This window comes from Halichoeres trimaculatus, unplaced genomic scaffold (assembly GCF_033239565.1).
Source record: "Halichoeres trimaculatus isolate MK-OKI-2021-1 unplaced genomic scaffold, fHalTri1.1 fHalTri1_scaffold_11, whole genome shotgun sequence".
Taxonomy (NCBI): Eukaryota; Metazoa; Chordata; class Actinopteri; order Labriformes; family Labridae; genus Halichoeres; species Halichoeres trimaculatus.
In genome coordinates this window covers 2,988,654-3,012,434 of record NW_027437189.1, presented here as the reverse complement: position 1 = coordinate 3,012,434, position 23,781 = coordinate 2,988,654, and the positions used below count along the sequence as shown (strand labels likewise).

Below are 23,781 nucleotides of genomic sequence, written 5' to 3'. Positions count from 1 at the left end.
TCCTGATATAGTCTGTAGGAATCATCTTCCTCTTTTAACTTTTTCACATGGTCTGGTGTTAGAAAGCAAACTAAAAATAGGAAAAAATGTAAATATTGACAATTTAAATTGAATCAGCACCCCAAAGAGTGCCGTCTTTATCCAACCTCAGTTGACCAGGTTTGACCGCTAACAATCAACAATAACTGCTGATATTCAAAATACAGATTTGACTTTGCTTATTTGTTTCCTAATGATCTGAGAAATTCCAGTACGAAAAAAGGGAAAAAAATACAATGTTAAAAAAATCTAAAATGGGAGTAGAATACCTCCATGTAATGTATTTAATGTGAATATGTGAATGAATAACGGGTAAACATGTGTCTCTAGAATAAAACTTGAACTTAAGATTTATTAAATATTACAGACAGAAACATCTCAGTGACGATCAAACGGACAGCAGGGTAAAGAAACCTCAAACTAAAATTGTCCCAGTCTGGATCAGAGCTCTGAACCAGCTCACACAGTCTCATATGATCCAGCCCAGACCAGGTGGCCCAGCTTGGTGGGTTTCATCTCTCCAGCCGGCTCCACTCAGCAGGAGGATCTCTGGGTCCTCTGGGCTTCTGGACTCGACAGTTAAACCCTGAAAAACAGGAGATCAACGGACATTTCAATGTTCTTTTCTGAGTTTGGTTTGACCGTAAGATCTTAGTGTTGAGAGACGTCAGAGAAACAGTAACACAGAGTCAAACTGCGTTCACGTCTTTGCATCAGCTTTGTTATCCTGCGCCGAAGATTTGCATCACGTTTGGTCTGAGGGCGCTGATGTCCTCAGTAACCTTTGTGGTCACTTCCTCCTGTATCTGTTTTGCATTCATTTCTTCCTGTTTCTATCTGAACAATCAAAGCTGTTTCAGTCATGTGACTGAACAAGTGTCTTTATTTCGACATGTATCAAACGTCTGTTTGGGTAAAACAGGGGTCTGCAACCTTCACTTTCATAGGAGCCATTTTTCCTCACCTGAATTAAAATCATTCAGGAGCAACAAAATCTACTTTATCTTCACAATAAAGACAACAAGTGTATAAAAACTGTACGCATAGTTAAAATCTAATGAAAGTCTAACCATTCTATCAAAACAAATCAACAACAAAGTTTCTTTAATTCATGCAATTGTACAAGTGATGTCCTAGTTTTTTATAGAATTTTTTTATTTTAGTTTTATTTTCAATACATTTCCGAACATTAAAAAAATATAAATTTGTAATTTGACAAATTTCATAAATTTAAAAAACTAATGCAATTTGAATAAGTTGGCAAACTTTTCAAAAATTTTCAATTCAAAAATTTTGTAAAATAATAAAATATATTTTTAAAAATGTGCCAAAATTTGCAATACTTCCCCAAATTTTGATGTTTCAAAACTTTGCCCATATTTCATTGATTTGCAAAAAAATGTAACTTCAAAATTTCCCAGATTTTCCAAAAATTGTAAAAAATTTGCAAAAGTTAAAAAATAAATGTTATTTATATTATTTGAAAAATTATTTAAAATGTGAAAATATTTTAAAACATTTTAAATTTCAAAAAACTGCAAAAATAGTTTGAATTCATGAAAATTTGCAAACAAGATTTCATAAATTTGTAAAAATCTCAACAGTATTTAGAAAGTTCAAAATTTTGCAAAAATTTCAAGAATTTCTAAAATGTAGAAAATTCTCAACATTGTACATTTTTCATGATCTAAAAAAGTTAATTTGCAAAAATTTAATTTCATATTCTTTTTTTAAAAAAACTGGAAATTTGAAAAACCTTGAAAAAAGTCCAAAAAATTGCTAAAATAAAAGAAAAAAAAAACAACTAAAATTTGCCAGTCACTTGTGGAATTTCAAATTAAAAAAAAAATTCTAATAAATTTTGAAAATTTAAAAGATTTACAAAAATGTGTAAAAATTTTGAAATCCAGAAAATTTTTGACTTTAATTTATTTGCAAGCATTTCAAAGTTTTTGAAAGAATACTTGTTTTTTATGACATCAAAATCTAGAAAAATCTTTGAGTTCGAAAAACTTATGCAGGAGTATGAGAGCCTTTGGTTAATCTTGTTAATCTTGTCAACTCATTCCAGATCGAGACAAAAAATCTTGTGAGATTTCAAGAAACTTTGTGGGATCTTAATAATCTTCTCCTAGATTTCCAGAAGCTTTGTATAAGTCAGTTGAAATTTTGCCCGCAAGATCCAGAAAGAGAAAAAGCCTGTCTGGGACTGTTCCTTTAAAACAAACACAGGTGTACTGACCGATCCCTCCAGGTGAGCAGAGGCTGGCTGTTCCTGGGGCTGAACAGGTGACGTCTTCATAGTCATCGTCAGTTGGAGGAGGAAGATCAGCTGGAAGAGAAAGAGGAGAGTCACACCTTTACCTCCCCCTCAACCTCCTTCAGTCCACCTGTACCTCCTCTCTGTCTCACCTGGTAACAGCTGATATTCCCCGTTATCTTTTGATGCTATTGGCCCCTCCCCTGGTCTGTGATTGGCTGGTGTTGCAGTGTCATAAATGGGTGTGGCTGAGTGCTGCTGGCTGAGCGGTTTGGCTCGTGGTTTGACGGTGCTGTAGACTGGAGCGGCTGACGACCCCGGGCCGTCGTTGTCATAATGATGCGATAAAGGGAGGGTCCTAAAGGGTTAATGACAAAAAACTCAAAACTTTAAAAACTGATCTGATAACTCCTCCCCCGTTCAGCGTGCGCTGATGGAGAGATGATCTGTTCAGGCTGAAATCATAATTTGAACCAAGCTGTAAACGTGTTTAGTTCTGGTTTTTGAATGGCTGTGTATGTGGGTTCTGCTGTTTCTGCACAGCCTCTAGTGGACACTTCAGGAACTGCAGATTTAAAAACTTCTACATTGGCTTCATGTTTAGTGTTGTAGTGTTTCCATACCTGTTGCTGCTGCTGCTGCCTGACCTGGGCTTGTTAACGACAGAGTAGGCGGGGCTTGTTGTAGGCGGCTGGGAGTGTCTTGATTTGTTGACCACAGCGTACGTGTCACTCATGTTCGTCTGCAGAGACAGTCTGGGTTCAGAGACACAGATAAAGGAATAAGGGTTAACCTCTGATATCAGTCTCCTTGCTAAGCTAGGCTAACCACTGAGCCGCTAACCGCTAAAAAAAAGGTTCAGATGTCTTTAAACTGAGGACAAATCTCACCAGGAAGTCCAAAAATAATTCTAATGCTGTGATGGTCTGACCAGAATACCCCAATGTGTGTGTGTGTGTGTGTGTGTGTGTGTGTGTGTGTGTGTGTGTGTGTGTGTGTGTGTGTGTGTGTGTGTGTGTGTGTGTGAAAACGTGGTGAGAGAGGTGTCAGTACAGAGGAGGATGTTTGTATCTGTATCTCTTTTGTTCAGTTCCTGTGTGACCCACAACAACATCAACAGTAAAACTAACTCAGAGAACAAACAGCAGCTTCGTTTCCAGGCTCATTTCAACATACAGGACCTTTAGCATGAGAGCTAACATGCTAATGGTTGGTTTTGGATCAGGGGGTCCAGAGAAACTTAAACCAGTTCTGAGAAACTTTTGCAAGATCCAGAAAAACTTGCCAAAAACTAAACCAGAAAGTCTGCTCTAAAACTGCTCTAAAACACAAAAATCCTTGAGGACTTACAAAAGCTTTTCAAGATTGTTAAAGAAACAAGAGGATCTCAAGTTCTCCAGAAAAGTCCCTAAAGTCTTTCACACTTTTTACTCTACATTTTAACTTTCACAACTTACGATAAACTTTTGTGTGATCTGGAAAAAGTCTTTCGAGATTCTGATGAGCTTTAGGGAGATTTCCAGTAGCTTTTGTAAGATCTTGAAAGACCTTGGTTTGATCATGTTGTTAGGGAAATTTGTGCTTGATCCTGAAAAATATTTGCAAGATCTAGAATAAACTGGTAAGAGCTGTTTCAGGAGAGACAAGTCAAATCAATGAAATCCTTAGATCTTTCAAAAGTCCATCAGAATTTTGCAGAAACACCCTCTGGACATGCAAAAAAAATTTCAGGATGGAGGATGGACAACATGATCCCAGATGTTTGACAAACTTTTCTCAGACATAAAATTTTTCAAACTCCTGATAAACCTTTGTGTGATCTTGAAAATCTCTTTCAGGACCTTCAAACCCTGTGGTCTTGATCAACTTTTGTGGGATTCCCATTCTTCTTTGTGAATCCTGAAAATCTTAAACGATCTGTCCAGCATTATTTGAAATATCTGGAAAATTTTGTCAGATCTTTGGGAAAAATGTTGTGCTTCTTTGAGACCATAAAGACCTTTTTCTTGATTCAAAATGTGATTGCAGTATCCTGTGGAGTTCTTGCAAGATCCAGAAAAACTTGGCAAGACCTAAACCAGAAAGTCTTATCTTAGTCTTATAAGATCTCTCTAAAACTGCTCTAAAACTCAAAGATCCTTGAGGACTTACGAAAGTTTTTCAGGATTGCAAAGGTACAAGAAACTCGTAAGTTCTCCAGAAAAGCCCTTAAGGTCCCATACCCTGTTTACTTTTGCAACTTACGTCAAACTTTTGTGTGATCTAGAAAGACTCTTTCAAGATTCCGATGAGCTTTAGGGAGATTTCCAGTATCTCTTATAAGACCTTGGAAGACATTTGTTTGATCATGAAAGACCTTTGTTCAGGAAATTTATGCCTGATCCTACAAAATATTTGCAAGATCTAGAATAAACTATGAAGAGCTTTTTCAAGAGAGACAAGTCAAATTAATGAAATCCTTAGATCTTTCAAAAGTCCATCAGAATTTTGCAAAAACTCCCTCTAGACATACAAAAATTGCAAGATCCAGAAAAACTTGGCAAGACCTAAACCAGAAAGTCTTATCAACAAAAGACTGAAGACCTCTCTCAAACTTCTCTAAAACTCAAAGATCCTTGAGGACTTCCAAAAGGTTTTCAGGGTTGCAAAGGAACAGGGGGATCTTCAGTTCTCCAGAAAAGTCCCTGAAGTCTCTCATACTTTTGGAACTCATGACAAACTTTTGTGTGATCTCGAAAAACTCTTTCAAGATTCTGACGAGCTTCAGGAAGATTTCCAGTATCTACTGTAAGATCTTGAAAGACCTTTGTGAGATCACAGGGAGATCTGTGCCTGATCCCAAAAAATGTTTGCAAGATCCAGAATAAGCTGGTAAGACCTGATCCAGAACAGACAAGTCATGAAACTCTTCTGCACCAGAACCAGTTCTGCTGAAAGTGGGTCTAAAGTGAAACTAAGAGGAGGGTGTGATCCAGTTCCTGTCAGTTTTACACCTCACTCTGCCGTGTTTACGACTCAGCAGGAAGTCGTCACAATCTCCACTTCCTGCTCGGGCTGTGTAACTGCGTTGTCATGGCAACGCTGCTTTTAACCAGGGTGGTCTGACCAGGTGCTCTGAACGGTCCCACGAGATAAACTTCCACATCATCATCATCATCATCACCCCCGTTCTCTCCTCTCCTTGTCTAGTTTTATCTCCTTCCCTCTCCTTCCTTTCCTAGTTTTCTCTCCTTTCTTTGTCTTCTTCCTTAATTCTTTCTTTTTACACTCCTCTCATTTTTCTCCTTCGCTCTTCAAATCCTCTTGTTTTCTTTCCACTTTTTAATTTTCCTCAAATATTCTTTTCAACCTTTATTCCTTCCCTTCCCTTGTTTCCTTGTCTCATCCTCCTTCCTCCCTTGTTTCTCACCTCCTCCTCCTCTCCTTATGCTCCCTTTCTTTTGTTTTTTCTCCTCTCCTCCTCCTTTAACACATCATTTCTGCTGCTACATCTTTCTACACGTTTCTTTCCTTTCTCTCTTTGCTCCCTGTCGAGTCTTTCCTTTCCTCCACACCTCCTCCTCTCCTCTGCTCTCCGTCCTCCTCCTCTCTGCCCTGTCTCCCCTCGTTTCCATGGAGAGGTGGGAACATATGGGGCTGAAGATGGAGGCCGAGGAAGTGTAAATCCGACACCTCGAGCTGAGAAACCCTACAGACTGACGGACGGACAGATGGATGGATGGATGGATGGATGGATGGATGGATGGATGGATGGATGGATGGATGGACGGGTACCTGTCAGAGGATGAAGTGTTTTTTTTCCTCTCTTCTTTCTTCCCCTGATGAACAAACAGAAAACAGTTTTCATTAATCACTTTCCTTCTTCAGGTTTTGAGCAGTTTTAAAATCTTTGACTTGTTTTTTTTTTTTCTCCAAACGTCGTTTATTTGACGCTCAGATCAGACTCTCAACACATCGGAGACGCCTCCATAGACCCGGGTCCCCTGAGGGTCACACACTCCCACAACTGAAAGTGTTTCATTTAACCACACTTCAAAAAAAGGGAACTGTCCCTTTAAGGAAGGTGTTTTTTTTTTCTTCTTCTAACAGAAACTTCATAAAGATCAGCTTCCTTCTGAACCTGCAGGTGTTTCCTCAAATGGAAACCATGAAGGTCTCATCAGACCACAGTTCCTAAATCTGAACCAAAACTTTTTTCTTTAGTCTCTGAAAACAAAACAACTTTATTCCAACTTCAGTCTCTCAATGTTTCTTAAATCTAAATTGAGACTCATGTAACATTTAGGCTCTATTTTGACTTCAGTCTCTTAACGTTTCAACCTAATAACTACTTTAATCTCTTAATATCTAACTTTTGAAAACACATTATTCAACAGTTAGTATGAGGTAACATGACTTCTTTTTGACTATAGACTCTCTTAACAGTTCGACTTTATTCCAATTTTAGTCTCTCATAACATTTTGACTTTATCCAAAGTCTCACATAACGATTCAAAATTATTCAAACTTTCTCCGTTAACATTTTGACTTAATTTTAGCTTTAGTCTCTTGTATATGTACAATTTTTCGCTAACTTAAGTTTCTCTTAACATTTTGAATTAATTATCACTTTTGTTTCTTGCATCATAACGACTTTGTTCAGACTTTATTCCTGCCTAACTTTTTTATTTTATTCTGTATTAAATATTGATCAAAGGTCCCATATCCTGCTCCTTTTCTGCAGTTTAATATGAATCATTGATGTCTTCATGAAATGGTAGTAACATGTTTTGGTCCAAAAAGCCAATAAATCAAGCACAGCAGCATTGTTTCCAGGCTCTCATAGCCCCTCTGTTCAGAACGCTCTGATTTAGTGGGCGTGGCCTTCATATGTAAATGAGCCACCGCTGATACCGCCCCGCTCTTCCACGTCACTGAGAGCGGCGCCACGAGCTCCGAGTGCACAATGTTTAGAAAACAACGAAGCTCGTTTACCGTAATATTACAGGCTAAAACAACAGGCTAACTGCAGCTAAAGTTAGCATCCTGAAGCTAACACAGAGACAGGGGGGACACTGAGGAAAAGCTCTTCCATCTGCTCCACAGCACACAGCATTTAAAATACTCACATTTCCAGGGTCCCAGGTTTGTTGGAGGATGGTTGGTAATGCGCCTGGATTCAGGACCAGTCTATTGGCTAGCCCTCTGTTGGACTGTCCAAAGTTGGAAAAGCAGTCGGCCGTGAAGTGACTAGCACACACATGCTCAGTTTTACTGAGTGTAGCGGGAACATTTCCTGATAAATGAACTCTAGACACTTAGTCTGTCTTCTTCTGAGATGGGAAGCTTGAGCATGGAACTATGTGGCTGTTTACAGCCAAAAACAGAGCAGTGATGGTTCTTCAACTTTGGCATTCTCCTCCCGGGGGGGTATCTGCTCCGGTGGACCAATCAGGTCAGACTTGCTCCTGATTGGTCAAAAAAAGGGAATCACTGACGTCCGCGAATCCCCAAAATCCAAACAGCTCGTTTTAGGTCAGGATTTTACATTCACAAGCTCTACTAAGAACAGGTTTGGTCATTAAATATCACATTTTGTGGGCTGGGAGGAAAGACAAAGACCCACAAATTTCACTAAAAGACTTGATAAAGTGATTTTTGCAGAATATGGGACCTTTAACATTTTGATTCATGCTGATTTATGTTTCTTTTGATATTTAAAAGTTTATTCTGACTTTAGTCTTTTCAAACATTTAACTTATTACCACTTTATTCTCTTGTAACATATCAACTTCATTATGGTTTTAGTCTTTTGTAACATAATGATTTTGTTTTGACCTAATTCACATTCTGAACAATCTCTGAACAATTCAACTTTCATCTCTCCAAGCATATCTACTTATCACTGACTATAGCCTCTTGTAATAGAGTTTATATTGTCTTTATTTTGGCTCTTATCACCTAATAACACACTGACTTTATTCTGATTTTAGTCTCTTATCACGGCACGACTTTATTCCAGATTTACCCCTGCAACATTTCGACTTTGTTCCAATTTTGGTCTCATAACTTTTTCACTCAAATTAGACTTTAATTTTTTTTACTTTTCCAGATTATGACTTTATTTTCATTATAATCCCATTGCATAACACATTTATTTCGACCTTGTTCTCCAAACACTTGTTAAAGCAGCATAAAGTGTCTCCACCCTGCAGCAGAGCAAACTGACAGAGTCAAACAGCAGCAAACGGACTGAGGACAGACGTTAATCTGCAGCTCGTCAGTAAACTAAAGGAATCAAACGAATCTGTCGTTCCTGCAGAGCTGGGTCTGCAGGTTTAAAGCTGGTAAAGGTGAACTCACCTGTCGGCATGAGTGGTCTGCTGCTCTGTCGTTAGCTTCAGGAGAGTCTGTCTCTAACGCTGATCACACTTTAAAAAGCTTTCTCTCTCTGCTGTGAATTTACATACAGGAAGTGAGCAGGAACACTTCCTCTTTCAGCAGCTGCTTTCTGTCCACTTCCCCCCTCTGCTCCTCCAAAATGATCTGATCTCATCCTCCCTTCACTCCCAGATTAACACGTTGTGTTTTACCTCGGGCAGGTTGGAGTACGCGGGGCGGCTCGCCGACCTGAGGACTCTCTGGAACAAACAGGCGACGGCCGTGAAGACGAACTGATACTGCTCCTAAAGGAGAGGACGGAGGAGGAGACAGATTTTCTTTTCACACTCAGGACTTCTCATCATTTCAGATTCAGAGGAGGAAGTGTGACATTTCAGTTTCAACATGTTTTAAATTTCAGCGTTGTGTCACGTTATTTTCACCTGAGCCCTCACGGAGGAGCCACACACACACACAGGTGTGTGTTCAGCCCAGGACTCTTCTACTCCAGAGCCACACTGCTGTCATCAACTTTAATTCAAAATGAAAACTTTAGCTTGAAGTTTAGACTCACTGGCCACTTTATTAGGCACACCGGTCCAACTGCTCGTTAACACAAACCTCTAATCAGCCAATCACATGGCAGAGAATGGTCCCAAACAGAGAAAATATCCAGTCAGCAGCAGTTCTGTGGGACAAAATGCCTTGTTGATGCCAGAGGTCAGAGGAGAAAGGACAGACTGGTTGGAGCTGATAGAAAGGCAACAGTAACTCAAATAACCACTGGTTACAACCGAGGTCTGCAGAAGAGCATCTCTGAACACACAACACGTCCAACCTTGAGGCAGATGGGCTACAGCAGCAGAAGACCACACCGGGTGACCCTCCTGTCAGCTAAGAACAGGAAACTGAGGCTACAATTCACACAGCAACACCAAAACTGGACAATAGAAGATTGGAGAAACGTTGCCTGGTCTGATGAGTCTGGATTTCTGCTCCACATTCAGATGGTAGGGTCAGAATTTGGCCTCAACAACATGAAAGCATGGATCCATCCTGCCTTGTATCAACGGTTCAGGCTGCTGCTGCTGGTGTAATGGTGTGGGGGATATTTTCTTGGCTCACTTTGGGCCCCTTAGTACCAACTGATCATGGTTTAAAGTCCACAGGAAAAAAAGGAAAAAAGAAGAAAAAAAGGAGAGAAGAAAAAAAGAGAAAAAAAGAAAAACAAGGGGGGACAAAAGAAAAAAAGAAAGAAAACAAGAAAAAAAAGGAAAAAAGAAAAAAAAAGAAAAGAAAAAGGAATAAAGAAGAAAAAATAAAAAAAGAGAAAAAATGAAAAAAAGAAAGAAAAAGGAAAAAAAGAGAAAAAAAGGGGAAAAAGGAAAGAAAAAGGAAAAAGAAAAAAAAGAGAAAAAAGAAAAAAGGGGAAAAAGGAAAAAAAGAAGAAAAAAGGAAAAAGAGAAAAAAGGAAAAAAAGAGAAAAAAAAGAGAAAAAAAGAGAATAAAAGGGAAAAAAGAAAAAAAGAAAAAGAAAAGAAAAAAGGAAAAAAGAGAAAAAAGGGAAAAAAGAAAGAAAAAGGAAAAAAGAAAAAAAAAGAAAAAAGAAGAAAAAAGAAAAAAAGAGAAAAAAGACAAAAAAAGGGAAAAAGAAATAAAAAGGAAAAAAGAAGAGAAAAAAGGAAAAAGAAAAAAAAGAAGAAAAAAAAAGTCCACAGCCTACCTGAGTATTGTTGCTGACCATGTCCATCCCTTTATGAGCACAGTGTACCAATGTACAAAAGGGGGTCCAACCCGGGACTAGCAAGGCCTACCTGATAAAGTGGCCGGTGAGTGTATATCCTAGCTTAACACTGTCCTGCGACGAATAGCCAGGTGCGACCTCAAAATCAAAAAATGAGGTGCTGTGTTACTTTTAGGGAAAAAGATTGAAAAATTCATCCGTGAGGAAAATAGATGGGGAGGATATGAGGAAATATCTCTGCGTCTCCGGCTTGAACAGCCTGACAGCTCCTGGTGTTTAGCGCCTGATACCATGACTTACAGAAATAAAAGTTCACTCACTTCTTCTTCACAGATTTCCAGGATTAGAGTCACAAACTTGAGTCAAAACTCTTGACACTTTTTAAAAGTAAGGATGTTCATCTAATACAGTTCATTTAAGCTCATACTGCACAGGTCTAACCAGCAACACTCACAGTAGAGCAGCAGAGGAGGAGGGGCAGAATGAGTGAAAGGAGCACATGTAGAGAAGAGAAAGTGAAACTTAACTATGGTCACAGATTTGAGGAGCTGTAGGAACAATATTTAAACCTCATGATGTGAAAATACTGACTTATCAAAGTTATATTTTAATAGCTCTCTCTGGAAAAAACTGTAAACAAACCAAATCATCCTCAATAACCGTCACATCTGTATGTTTTTTTTCCTCTTTATGACACATTTTTTGACTGATGTGATTTTGACTTTGTAAATTTGTACTATTGCCACTTTATTTTCCCTTAAATCTGAAAAAGTAATGCATCAAATCAACTTTAATCTCCTAACCTCACTAATCAACATTATTTAGACTTTCTTTGAATTTACCCTCATGATATTAAATTTAACTTTGGTAACAGTCCTACTTTATTTTTCCATTTTTAAATTGTGACTGAATTTAACTTTAATTTTTTAATGAAGTGAGGTTTAATCAAAATTAATGGTAGATCGTGTTTTTAGAGTGTTTGTGTCCCCGAATGAAGTGAGGACTTTACCTACTTTAGTTTGCACAGCAGACGGTCTCTGTAACCTGAGCTCCAGGACGATCTTCATGATGCTGAAGTCTGCTGTGATCTGCTGCTCACACACACACACACACACACACACACACACACACACACACACACACACACACACACAAACGCACGACTGTTAATCATGAATTTGCCCCCGGTGGTTAGAGCGTGCAGCTGCAGACAGTTAAAAGTTAGAGCGGTCATGTGACGTGTTTTTTAATTTGTTACCCCGGTAACCAGCAGGTCATGGATGTAGTCAAGAGCACAGATGACTCCTGTCCTCCCACAGCCCGCGCTGTAACACACACACACACACACACACATAGGAACAGATGTAGCGTGGATGTTAGCAGTGCCATCGTTAGCAGGTGTTACCTGCTGCATATTCACAGCCTCCTGCTTTCTGAGTATACATTTATGAGTCTGTGTGTGTGTGTGTGTGTGTGTGTGTGTGTGTGTGTGTGTGTGTGTGTGTGTGTGTGTGTGTGTGTGTTCCATATGTGTGATGCGGCCTGTTGAATGTTAATGACCATCTGACCTGCGATCTGTTCCACTGGCGTAAACAAGCGTCAGTAATGATGTGGAATTAGCAGCCGTTTAGAGGTGCTGGAGTGTGTGTGTGTGTGTGTGTGTGTGTGTGTGTGTGTGTGTGTGTGTGTGTGTGTGTGTGTGTGTGTGTGTGTGTGTACCTGCAGTGGATCAGCAGAGGCGAGGTGCGTGCTCCCTGGCTGGTTCTGGCTCTTTCCAGCAGGTCGAGGACTCCTGAGGCCTCGTAGGGGACGTCGTGATCAGGCCACGAGAGGAACTGATACTGGACCAGAGACCGAGAGTCCTGAGGAAGAGGAGGAAGAGGGGGAAAAAGATAATGAGGGGTTTTTGTTTAGTCTTTATTTTGTCCCTCTGGTGCCCCTGTAGTATCGTAACATGCTTGACAGCTCGGTTCAATCTCTATTTCTCTCCCCGTAGTCTTTCAGTGAACTCTTATTTCAGCCTCAGTCTGAAACTCTTTGTTTCAGCTACTGTCTCTTTAAGGCTCCACGCTCCACTAACCCCCTTCACTCTGATTGGACAGCCCTCTGGAGGCCTGTTAAGGGAAGAGATGTGAGCAGAACTTGTGTTTGAGGCTTGATCCTCCAACGTGTCATAAAGCAATAAGCAGATCCTGATGTGATGACCTCATTATTTCAGCAAAGCTCAGAGTCTCACACACACTGTCGTGAAGACACAACTCTGATCAAGTCATGTGTTTGTTTTGGAAATGAATGTAGATCCGATCTCCTTTTTAACTCTACTTTTCTTTGTTCACGTGAACTTTTTCCCAGATCCAACTCTAGGAGGTAAAGTATTTATCAACAGTTAGGTAGAGCTACGCTTTGAAACCTGACAACAAGCTAACTTTGTCAGTTTGTACCTTAGTTTAGCCTTTAGCTTGTTTTTTAGCCTCAAGTTCACATTTGAGCCTTTTGCTCATGAAATTCAACCTTTGGCTCATGTTTTAGCCTTCGGTTGCTGTTTAAGCCTTTAACTCATTTTTTTTAAGCCTTCAGCTCATGTTTCTGCCTTTAGCTCATGTTTTAGCCTTGAGCCCATGTTTTAGCCCTTAGCTTGTCCTTTAGCCTTTAGCTTATGTTTAAGCCTTTTGCTCATGTTTTAGCCTTTGGCTCATGCTTTTGTTCTAGTCTTAAGCTTGTGTTTTAGGCTTTTGCTTGCATTTTTGCCTTTAGGTTGTGTTTAAGCCTTTAGCGCATGTTTTGGACTTTAGCTTGTGTTTTTAGCCTTTAGTTTCTGTTTAATTGTTTAGCTTTTGTTTTAGCCCTTAGCTTGTCTTTTAGCCTTTAGCTTATGTTTAAGCCTTTTGCTCATGTTTTAGCCTTTAGCTCATGTTTTTGCATTCAGTTGCTGTTTTAGCCTTTAGCTCATGTTTTTTAGCCTTTAGCTTGTGTTTTAGCCTTTGACTCATGTTTTTTAGCCTTTAGCTTGTGTTTTAGCCTTTGACTCATGTTTTAGTCTTTAGCTTGTATTTTAGCCTTTAGCTCATGTTTTTTAGCCTTTAGCTTGTGTTTCAGCCTTTAGCTCATGTTTTAGCCTTTAGCTTTTGTTCTAGTCTTAAGCTTGTGTTTCAGGCTTTTGCTTGCGTTTTAGCCCTTAGCTTGTGTGTAAGCCTTTAGCATGTGTTTTAGCCTTTAGCGCATGTTTTGGACTTTAGCTTGTGTTTTTAGTCTTTAGTTTCTGTTTAATTGTTTAGCTTTTGTTTTAGCCCTTAGCTTGTCTTTTAGCCTTTAGCTTATGTTTAAGCCTTTTGCTCATGTTTTAGCCTTTAGCTCATGTTTTTGCATTCAGTTGCTGTTTTAGCCTTTAGCTCATGTTTTTTAGCCTTTAGCTTGTGTTTTAGCCTTTGACTCATGTTTTTTAGCCTTTAGCTTGTGTTTTAGCCTTTGACTCATGTTTTAGCCTTTAGCTTGTATTTTAGCCTTTAGCTCATGTTTTTTAGCCTTTAGCTTGTGTTTCAGCCTTTAGCTCATGTTTTAGCCTTTAGCTTTTGTTCTAGTCTTAAGCTTGTGTTTCAGGCTTTTGCTTGCGTTTTAGCCCTTAGCTTGTGTGTAAGCCTTTAGCATGTGTTTTAGCCTTTAGCGCATGTTTTGGACTTTAACTTGTGTTTTTTAAGCCTTGGGTTTCTATTTAAGCTTTAAGCTTTTGTTTCAGCCTTTTGCTCATGTTTTAGCCTTCAGCCCACATTTGAGCCCTTAACATGCATTTTATTTTCTTTCTAGTGTTTTAAGCCTCTACTTCATATTTTGGGCTCTAGCTCTTGTCTTAGTCTTTAGCTCATGCTCTATCTCTCTCCTGTTTCTCTGTCTTCTGCTCTTCTGTCCTTTTTCTGTCTGACAGTTAGGCTCCAGTGTCCACCATCACTACAAAATTAATCACAGAAATTGTTTTTAGCAGAGAAAAACACAGATCTCTACCTATCTCTTCCTACTAAACTTCATCAGGTGGTGTGGTGTTGTCATAGAGACTTAGACGTGCTGTAAAACAACCTGGCCCTACTGGACCCGATCAGGAAGCTAAGAAGTAGCATTTAGAAATAACCTTTATTGTTGCTGATAATCTCATTTTAAAGAGTGGGTTTTCTGAATGCTGTAAACAGTCTTGATGACACACGTCAGTTTGTTGTCTAACCTGCTGGAACGTGACTGTCAGGTTTCTGATCACCAGGTCTTCATTGGGACGAGTCTCCCCCTGCTGGAGACACACAGAACTACACGTCAGAAATACAAAACATGAATTTCTAATATTTACCACCTAATTAAAGGTATTTGATCTATTTCTGTTTTAACATTAAGATGTCACACTTTAAGTAGATTCAACCTTTAAAAACTGTTTTCTTACGCTGTAGACGGTGAACGGTCCAAATGCAATCGACTGTTGAGGTGCAGACCAGTAACACTCGCACTTTTTCTGCACTCGACAAAAACACAAAAATTAAACTTGGAACATTTATCACAGAGACAGATGAATAAAAAATTAAATAATAATCAAAACACAAAAAATAATGACTCAGTCTGGATGTAGGTAGTCTGGATTTTCACATGAATGTTGCATTTTTTAAATGATTTTTAACAAAGAACGACTCATTTTTCATTTGGCAGATAAACTAAACACTCTTATGTGAAATACTTTATATAAATGATATTTTTTTTTAAGACAGTTTGGTTTGAAAATCAGCAGAAACTGAGAAAGGTGTTTGATTTACCTTCCCCATCTCCACCTCTCTGCAGGCCATGACTATCACCTGAAACACAAACACATCCAGACGTTAGTCAGAGCCGCCTGTACACATGAATAAATCATCAAAAACTGTGTGTGTGTGTGTGTGTGTGTGTGTGTGTGTGTGTGTGTCTCAAACCTTGATGTTATTCTGCCAGATCAGCCTCCAGAAGTCGGTCACGGTGGAGCTGAGCGGAGCCTGAGCAGCGATGTATTTGTTGTCAGCTGACGCCCCCTGCAGGACAAACACAGACATTACACAAACAGCTGCAGACGGGTGAAGAGGCTGCAGGCTCCAGGTGATACAGAGCTCACAGGTAGACACACACACCTGGGGGACGCACAGGGAGCGTGCTCGTCTCAACAAAGAGCCACACAAAGAAATAAGTGTGGAAATACAAAACGAAGAGCTTTGATGAATTCTCAGAAAAAGAGGAAAAAAAAAAGGATCGAAATGAAAAAATGACTTGAGGAGGAGAGGAGTAAGGACTAAGGGAAGATGAAAAGAAGGGAAAGAGGAGAGGAAGAAACAGGAGAGACAGGTAAATCAAAGGATGGGAGAAAGAAGAAAGAGATAAAGGGAAGGAGAAGGAAGAGAAAAATGGGAGAGTAAAGAAAAAAGGAGAAAAATGGGAGAGTAAAAAAAGGAGGTGTCAGGAAAGAAAATAAAAGGAAACAGTGGAAGAGGAGAAGGAAAGAGGACTTAAAGAAGAGGAAGAAGAGACAAGGGTAGGAGGAGGAAAGAGGAAGAAAGAAGACTGGAAAGTAAAGGAAAAAAAGAGGAAGAGGAGAAAGAAGGAGAGGAAAGGAAAATTGGGATGGTAAAAAAGAAAGTGTCAGGAAAGAGGAATTAGAAGAAGATAAGGAGGAAGAAAAGAAAGAAGAGGAAGAGGAGAAAAGGAGGTATGAGAGAGCAGAGAAGAAGAAGAAAAGTGGAAGAAAGAATACCAGAAAGTAAAGAAAGAGGAGGAACAAGGGGAGGAGGACAAGAGGGGGAGGATAGAGGAAGAAGAAGAGAAGAGGAAGAAAGAAAGACAAGGAGGAGGGGGAAGAGGATTAATGAGAAAGGAGGACAAATAAATGAAAAAAATGAAGAGGAAACTAGAAAAGAAAAAAGAGGAGCTAAAGAAGGAGGAGGAGAGGCCAGAGAAGCACAAAAAGGAGGAGGCCAGAGAAGCACAGTGGATGAAGAGGAGGTAAAGGAGGAGGAGAAGGGGTGTTGTTGACCTTGATGAAGCTGGCGTTGATGTAGTCAGAGTCAGAGTCTGAGGTCAGGGGAGACAACACCACCCGAGACTGATCATCTACACACACACACACACACACACACACACACACACACACACACACACACACACACACACACACGCACGCACACACACTGTAAACATGAGACTGGAACATATGATACAGTAAAACACCTGAGACAGAAAAAAAGACGAGGAGGAAGGAGGTAAGGAGGGATAGAAGGAGGCGTTGTGTTTCCTACAGGGCAGGATGTCTTTGTATCTGTTCTTCTTGATGTTCTCCTTCAGAGCTCCGTCCTCAGAGGTCAGACCCAGGTCTTTCTTTAACGCAATGGTCCTTGAACGCACCGTCTGTCAAACACACAGGGAGGTATTTAAAAAGTCTGTTAAGTCATTAAACACATCATGAAGGTTATAAAACGAAAACCTTTATAGTTTCTCTGAGTTGTGGTGCTTTCAAGGACAGCTGGGAAATAAAAACACTCACCATGCCCTCATTTTCTCTACTGTAAACACACAGTCCTGCTTCCTGGTTCACAGTTTGAGGTTATAAAAAGGTGAAGTTGTCCCAGATTAAACAACATTAAACTCCAAATTTAAGGTAACATTACTCATGCTCTGTCATCAACAAACCTTTGGCCCCTCCAGGTTCACACACCTGATGTAGTCACATGACCTCTTGACGATTATACCTCAGCTCAACCAACTGGTTGAATCAGAAACTTTAGTTTTGGCTGATACAGGAAATTTGAAGTACTGTCTCTTTAAGGACCCCCCTCTCTACACACCCACCTTCACCCATAAGTTGCAACCATGACCTATATGGATGGTAGATACTCATATGAGACACTGAGTTTTTTTTATTGAGCTTTAAATCCCAGATTTCTTCCAGAATTTTTTTTTCTCATTTATCTATTTATTTATTTAATTATTTTTATATATTTTTTTTATTTTATCTATTTTTTATTGATTTTTTCTTTCTTTTATTAATTTTTTTTTCTTTTTTAATTTATCCTTTTTTTAAAATCTTTTTTATTGTTTTCTTTTTTCTTTATTATTATTATTATTATTATTATTATTATTATTATTATTATTATTATATATTTTTTTTTTATGGCAGAAAAACGTCCTTATGGATGAAGTCCCAAAAAGGGGCGGAGTCAAACGCTCCTTTTTGGGACTTCAAGTAAAATGGCACCAGCAAATGGAAGCTTCAGGATGTTTGGTGCCTTTACAGCTCAAAATATAAAAACTATATCATTTAAAAGCCATAAAGAGCCCAGATCTATGGAGTATGATCATTATTGTCTCACGATGCGTTCAAAGACATTCATGTTAACCCTTAAATTAAATACATCATGACCAAACAATTCCTTTTTAACACAGTATTTTCTGTGTATTCTTTATTTTTTCATAGTCATTATAAGATCTATATAGTCAACAAAGTGTCCAAATTTCAGACAGCACCTGAACGCATCTCAGAAGAAGTTCAGATGTAGTGTTTATTCTAACTCTACTTGTTTCCAGCTAAACAAAAAGACATCAGCCGCTAGCTGCAGCCCGAAGTGAGGATTCAAACAAACGATAAATTAAATTTTTCAACAATATGAATCAAAAATATCAAAATATTTTAGGAAAAATGTCAGGGTGAGTCTGATTTTAAAGAAATAAGCTGGAAAAAAATGCAAACTCGGGGACAATTTTCAGCGGCGGATGTGTAGTATGTGTGTGTGTGAGAGCGATAGCATCGGTGTAAAGGTGAACCTGTGACAGAAACATCTCAGGTGTGTCTGCACTGTGAGTCATTTCAGGAACGACAACAAGGAAGCTACAGGAGGTTAATAACCAGCCCATGTGTGTGTGTGTGTGTGTGTGTGTGTGTGTGTGTGTGTGTGTGTGTGTGTGTGTGTGTGTGTGTGTGTGTGTGTGTGTGTGTGTGTGTGTGTGTGTGTGAGGGAGAATGAGGAAGCTAGAGCTAAATAACAAACTTCAAACTTCACAGCCAACCTGTGAACTCAATATAAACAAACACACACAGGCAGAAACTGTGTGTATGCATTTCACTGTGTGTGTGTGTGTGTGTGTGTGTGTGTGTGTGTGTGTGTGTGTGTGTGTGTAGCTGTGTGTGTGTGTGTGTGTGTGTGTTTTAGACTCATTTACATGTGAACATCCCTCCTGATAAAACACATCAGCTGTAAAAACTTCCGTGAGTGTTTTAGGGAAGACAGAGTTCCTGCTGTGTGTGTGTGAAACTGCTCGGCTGGAGTGAAACAGGTTGTGAAAAGTAAAAAGTGAAAAGTGAAAAGTGAAAAGTGATGTTGGGCAAACTGTTCGCTCTGACGGGAAATAAGAGACTGAAAGCGGAGAGGAGGTGCAAAAAACTTAAACGAGCTTCAGTCTGAGAGCTGCAGAGGAGCTAAATAAGGAGTAAGTGTTGTAGGAGGTCAGTGTTGTGGTCAGAGAGGAGTTTAAAGAGGACACAGAGAGCTTTGGTGTCCCTCAGGGCGCCATGATGGGTCCTTCTTTGTTTCATAACGTTTTATGTAGATAAAGACTTTTAGTTTTTTTCTTTCCTGACATTTGAACATAAACTGGCAGAAACTCATCTCACACATGCTGCACTCTCTCTGTGTCTTCCTGTGGTGATGTGGTGTACCCTGGGTGTAATGTGACAGATTAAGATTAAAAAAACACTTGACTCTCAAGACCCTGCAGGTTATTTCTGCCCCCGTCTAAACTCTCTCCAACCACAGTCATATATTCATGTTATGTCACACAGTCGAGAGCAGACGCTACTTTTTAAAGCTTCACTTTCCTTTTTTTAGTTTCCACTTCAGTTTTAGTTTTCTGAAAGTTCGAGGTGATTCTTCCCAGGCTGTTTTAAGATCAGGGTTTATCAAAAATAGAAATTAACGTGAGGCTGCTCACGTCACACCTTTAAAAAACTTACTGACATAAACTGTCTGTACATAAATTCACGCTTTGTTCAAAAACTTATCTTAGTTTTTTTACAACAACAGTATTTAAACTCACACTTTTTCTTGGTTCTGTAGTAGCCTGTACGGTGGCCCTGAAGGACATCAGAATAACAGCTAAAGATCAAAACGCATTCTACCAAATGCAAATAAATATATGGATATAAAAATAAAACAAAATAAAACAAAACAATTAAAAAAATAAAACAGAGCAACACCCCCCCCCCAAAAAAAAAAAAAAATAAATAAATAAATAAATAAAGTAATCAAATAAATAGATATATGTATATAAAAAATGAAACAAAATAAAACAAAAGAAAAAATTAACAAAAAAAATCAAATAAATAAATATAATTATATAGAAAAATAAAACAAAATAAAACAAAACAAAAAAAGAACAAAAAAAACAAAAATACATTAAAAAGAATCAAATAAATAAATATATGTATTTAAAAAAATAAAACAACACACACACACACACACACACACACACACACACACACACACACACACACACACACACACACACACAAAAAAAAAAAAAAAAAAAAACCAGAACAAAAAAAACCCAAACAAAAATGAATTAATAAATCAAAAAAATCCCCGAAGTAAAACCATTTTGCATGGTGCAAAAATATAGAAAAAAATACTAAATAAATACTAAAAAGTGAAAAATATTTTAAACTCACAAACACTTCACAAAAAAATATTTTTTTTTCTTATATTTCATAAAATGCAAAAAAAATTGCAGATGAAAAATTACTTGACTAATAAAAATTTAAAACTGCAAAATGTTTTACCATCATTATTACATTTTATCATTTGCAAATTGAAATATATTCAAAAATGCAAAAATAGCTAAAAATTCAGAAAAACCTTACATAATACAAAAACAAGTTAAAACTGAAATGTATTACAGAAAACGCAAAAAAGTTCCAGGAAACTTTACGAAATCAACACTGAAAAGATATACAAATTAAATTTTGCAACTTAATGCTTTTTTCACAATAAGCTTAAATAGATAATGACAGATTTTTTTTCTCCCTTTTTAAAATCCTGTTTTTTTTTTTTTTTATGTTTTTAAACTCACTGACTTATATTTTTCTTGAGGTTTCAAATCATCTTTATCTTTGATTAAATTATTTTTTCATTCAGGCAGATGAATATGGTGGTAACTGGGGGAAAAAAAGTTGCTTTCTGTAAAATTTTGTGTTACTTTGTGAACTTTTCTTTGTGTTTTTAATTTTTTTTTCTGTGGTTTCTGAAACGGCCTAGTGTTTTGCAAAACATTTATTGTATAAAGAAAATTATCGGGTTTGTTATACATTTTCATTTTTAATTTCATTCTTTTTTTAATAATACAAGCTGTTTTTGGCGTTAAGTAAAAAAATGTTATGTGTACAGTTGAGTTTCACAAAGACTCACAAACCATACCCTGATCTTCCTCCTACATCATGAAAAGTACAAAAACAGGAGTTGTTTTCATCATTTGGCCTCTGGGGCAGTGAATATTTGCTCCTGATCATTTCTGACATAAGACAGAAATAAAGCAAAGATGAAAAGTTTTTACTTGGCTGCAGACACAACCCAACAAACTGAAGTCAAAGAGGTGTTAAAGAAACCTAAACTGGACTTCAAAGAAGTTGAATTGCTGGTTCAGATTTGCATACTTTACAGAAAAACTGATGTTTATCTGATCACCGTCTGCAGCTGATTTAAATACAGTCTGACCTTCCTGGAGAGAGCTTTACACACTGTTATCACTTCTTTACAAACTAGAGTCCTGCACAGAGAAGTGTGTGATGTGCTGAAATGTCTTACACCATCAGTGCTAACCTCAAGTTTCTCAACTCTCATCACTTCTTTTTCAGGGCCTGAGTTTTACCATGTGAGCGTAACTTCAGCCAAAGAGATAAAACTTTGAGTCCTGAGTCTAAAACGTAAAAAAAACATCCTCTGCAGCGATTTAAAGTTAAACTTTTAACTTCAAACTTGTACATCCTGGCTCTAAACGTGTTGATGTGTCAGGTCACACAGAAACAGACTCACGCTGTACTCCTGGTCCAGAGAGTCCGGATCTGCAGACTTCAGAGTGGACAGCAGGGAGGGCAGCAGCTCCATGTCGCTTCAAATAACATCCAGCAAACATCAGAGAGCGACACACACTCCTGACCCTGAGTGTGTGTGAGTGTGTGTGTGTGTGTTTGAGCTGTGGCCAAGCAAAGTGAAATGACACTGGGCTCCTCTCTGTCTCTCTTTCTGTTTTAGTTCTCTCTTTACGTCGCTGAGCCCTGCCTCTCCGTTTACCTCCTCTGTTTGTTAATGATTTAACAGCAGATACCTCTCTCCCTCTCTGACGTGAAACAAGCAGGAAGTGTGAGGAAACGGACTGAACAGAGAGTCCAGGGTGTCACTTCGATGTCTTCATGGGGTCATAAAAAAGCAGATTTCAATCACAAAAAAAGAGATTCACAGATTTGTAGAAATATTTTGTAAATGTATTTGTACTTTAAAGAGGGGTTATTGTATTTTTTGTCATTATTATATACCTCTGATGTCCCTGTAATATTTTTACATGTTTTACAGCTCATAAAAATCCATATTTTTTCTTTCACTTGGTATTTTAGAAAACCCTTATTTCAGCATTTGTCTAAAACTGCTTTCTCTTTAAGGCTCTCCACTCCACAAACCCCCTTCACTCTGATTGGCCAGCCCTCAGAGCTCATGTAGTGACCTCATCATTCCAGCAAGTATGTTGAAGATCACACTCACTTTTTACCCCCAATTTTGTAAAATCACCCCCTTTAAATCAAACTTTTACCCTCAGAATGTGTTGTATTTATATAATTTCTCCTGGGATTTTAATATCGTATAGATACCATTGCTTCTGACACAACATAGTTGATTAATGAGGTTGCATTAAAGGGGACATATCGTGCTTGTTTCTCCTTTTCACTATGCCAGACTAGGATGCCTGTAAAGCATTTCTGCCCTCAGTACAAGTCATTTAGTTCCTTCATTGCCCCACAATAGCGTTCTCAATATCCTCATTTTAGGCCATTCTGAAGATCTCGTTGAAACGCTCCGTTTGGAGAATGACCTCCAGTAACCTCGCAACGTCACAGCCCTTTGTGATCTGATTGGTCAGTTCTATCAGAGGGGCGGAGGGGGTAGAGCCAGGGGGCGGTTTTTGCAGCATGGCAGTATTTACAAAATCGCCACATTGAATGGAGCAGACCGAGCGAGTTTGCTGTTTGCCAAAACTTCACCGTAAGGCATTGATAGCACTAATAAAATGGCAGAGTGTAGGATACGTCCTTTTGTATTGGACCCCGAGTCAGACCCGGACGGTTCTGCAGCTCAGGAGGAAGAAAATCCACCTGGACACAGATCATCTCAGGACGCTTCAGTGTGGTGAGTCAAAGCGGTACTGTAACATGTATAGTTTATACGTGGAAATATAGGCAGACTTCACCAATAAACTATTTCTATAACAGGGCTCCATCCTGCTCCTTCACTTTTCTCTGTCTGTTTTATCCATCATGCTGAAAGTGTGGTCTAAAGATGGCCTCTACCGTCAGTTCCTCACTATGTTATTACCGCAGCATTATTGTGGTCCAGGTTCACAGTGCATGTCAGAACAAGCATGCAAATATCACAGTCTTACAAGTATTACGACATCAGCTAAAGCTACAGTGTTTTAACTGCTAATTCACCATGTAAAGCCGAGCTGCTCAGCAGAGCAGAGTCCCTGCATCCAGCATCTGAGGGGGGATACTCGGCTCTTGGTGGGTGTATCCCTCGGTGGCGGTTGTGTGACTAACTGACATCACAGAGGAGGAGCTGCTTTATCAGGTTACTCCAATAAAAAGAAAGGATCCTCGTGTCGTCACGAAGGTCGAAATCTCGCGGCCAACTGGCAATGACCTATTTTCAGAGGCATCAAATCTCGTTCTAGGATATCAGAAAAAATACAATATCTCATTTTTTGAAAATTCAGGGGGTGAAAGGTCTTGTTTACAAATTTATTACATTATATGTAAGTATTAAATCAGGGATCAGCATGATATGTCCCCTTTAAAGTAAAAATGTTGATTAAGAAAATTTAGCTTTAAAAGGGACTTTTTAAAGTACATGTAGGACACTGACCTCACTCAGAGGGGCAGCAGACAGCGCTGTTGTTGATTGTTGGTTCACAGTAACAGCGTCAGAGTGAGACCTCTGTCCTGTGCTCTCCTCTCTGCTCCTCTCTGTTAGCCGCTCCGTCTCCTCCGCTAGCCTAGCCTGCTAGCTGGCAGCCCGGGTGAACCATGGCCATGTCTCAGGCTCTGTCCGAGGAGGAGTTTCATCGGATGCAG

At 38.8% G+C, this 23,781-nt stretch overlaps 2 protein-coding genes across 5 annotated transcripts in view; one reads left to right on the top strand and one right to left on the bottom strand.

Annotated features, from left to right (window-relative positions):
- Window positions 1–222: 222 nt before the first annotated feature.
- On the bottom strand, window positions 223–23,636 carry ptpn18 (protein tyrosine phosphatase non-receptor type 18). The gene is made up of 17 exons (XM_074680855.1): window positions 23,573–23,636; window positions 21,473–21,548; window positions 16,691–16,799; window positions 16,429–16,505; window positions 15,341–15,436; window positions 15,188–15,226; window positions 14,824–14,892; window positions 14,614–14,676; window positions 12,123–12,265; window positions 11,662–11,728; window positions 11,417–11,494; window positions 8,872–8,964; window positions 6,074–6,117; window positions 2,923–3,054; window positions 2,452–2,657; window positions 2,282–2,371; window positions 223–625 (listed from the first exon to the last, which is right to left on the bottom strand). The coding sequence occupies exons 2-17, from the start codon at window positions 21,542–21,544 to the stop codon at window positions 552–554; spliced, it is 1,452 nt and encodes a 483-aa protein (XP_074536956.1). The 5' UTR covers window positions 21,545–21,548; window positions 23,573–23,636; the 3' UTR covers window positions 223–551.
- The window catches only part of gripap1 (GRIP1 associated protein 1), a 41,654-nt gene continuing 41,486 nt past the window's right edge, over window positions 23,614–23,781 (top strand). For all 4 annotated transcript variants that reach the window (XM_074680852.1, XM_074680854.1, XM_074680851.1 and 1 more), the window contains exon 1: window positions 23,614–23,781. In XM_074680852.1, coding sequence (XP_074536953.1) covers window positions 23,734–23,781 — 48 coding nt within the window. In that variant the 5' untranslated portion in view covers window positions 23,614–23,733.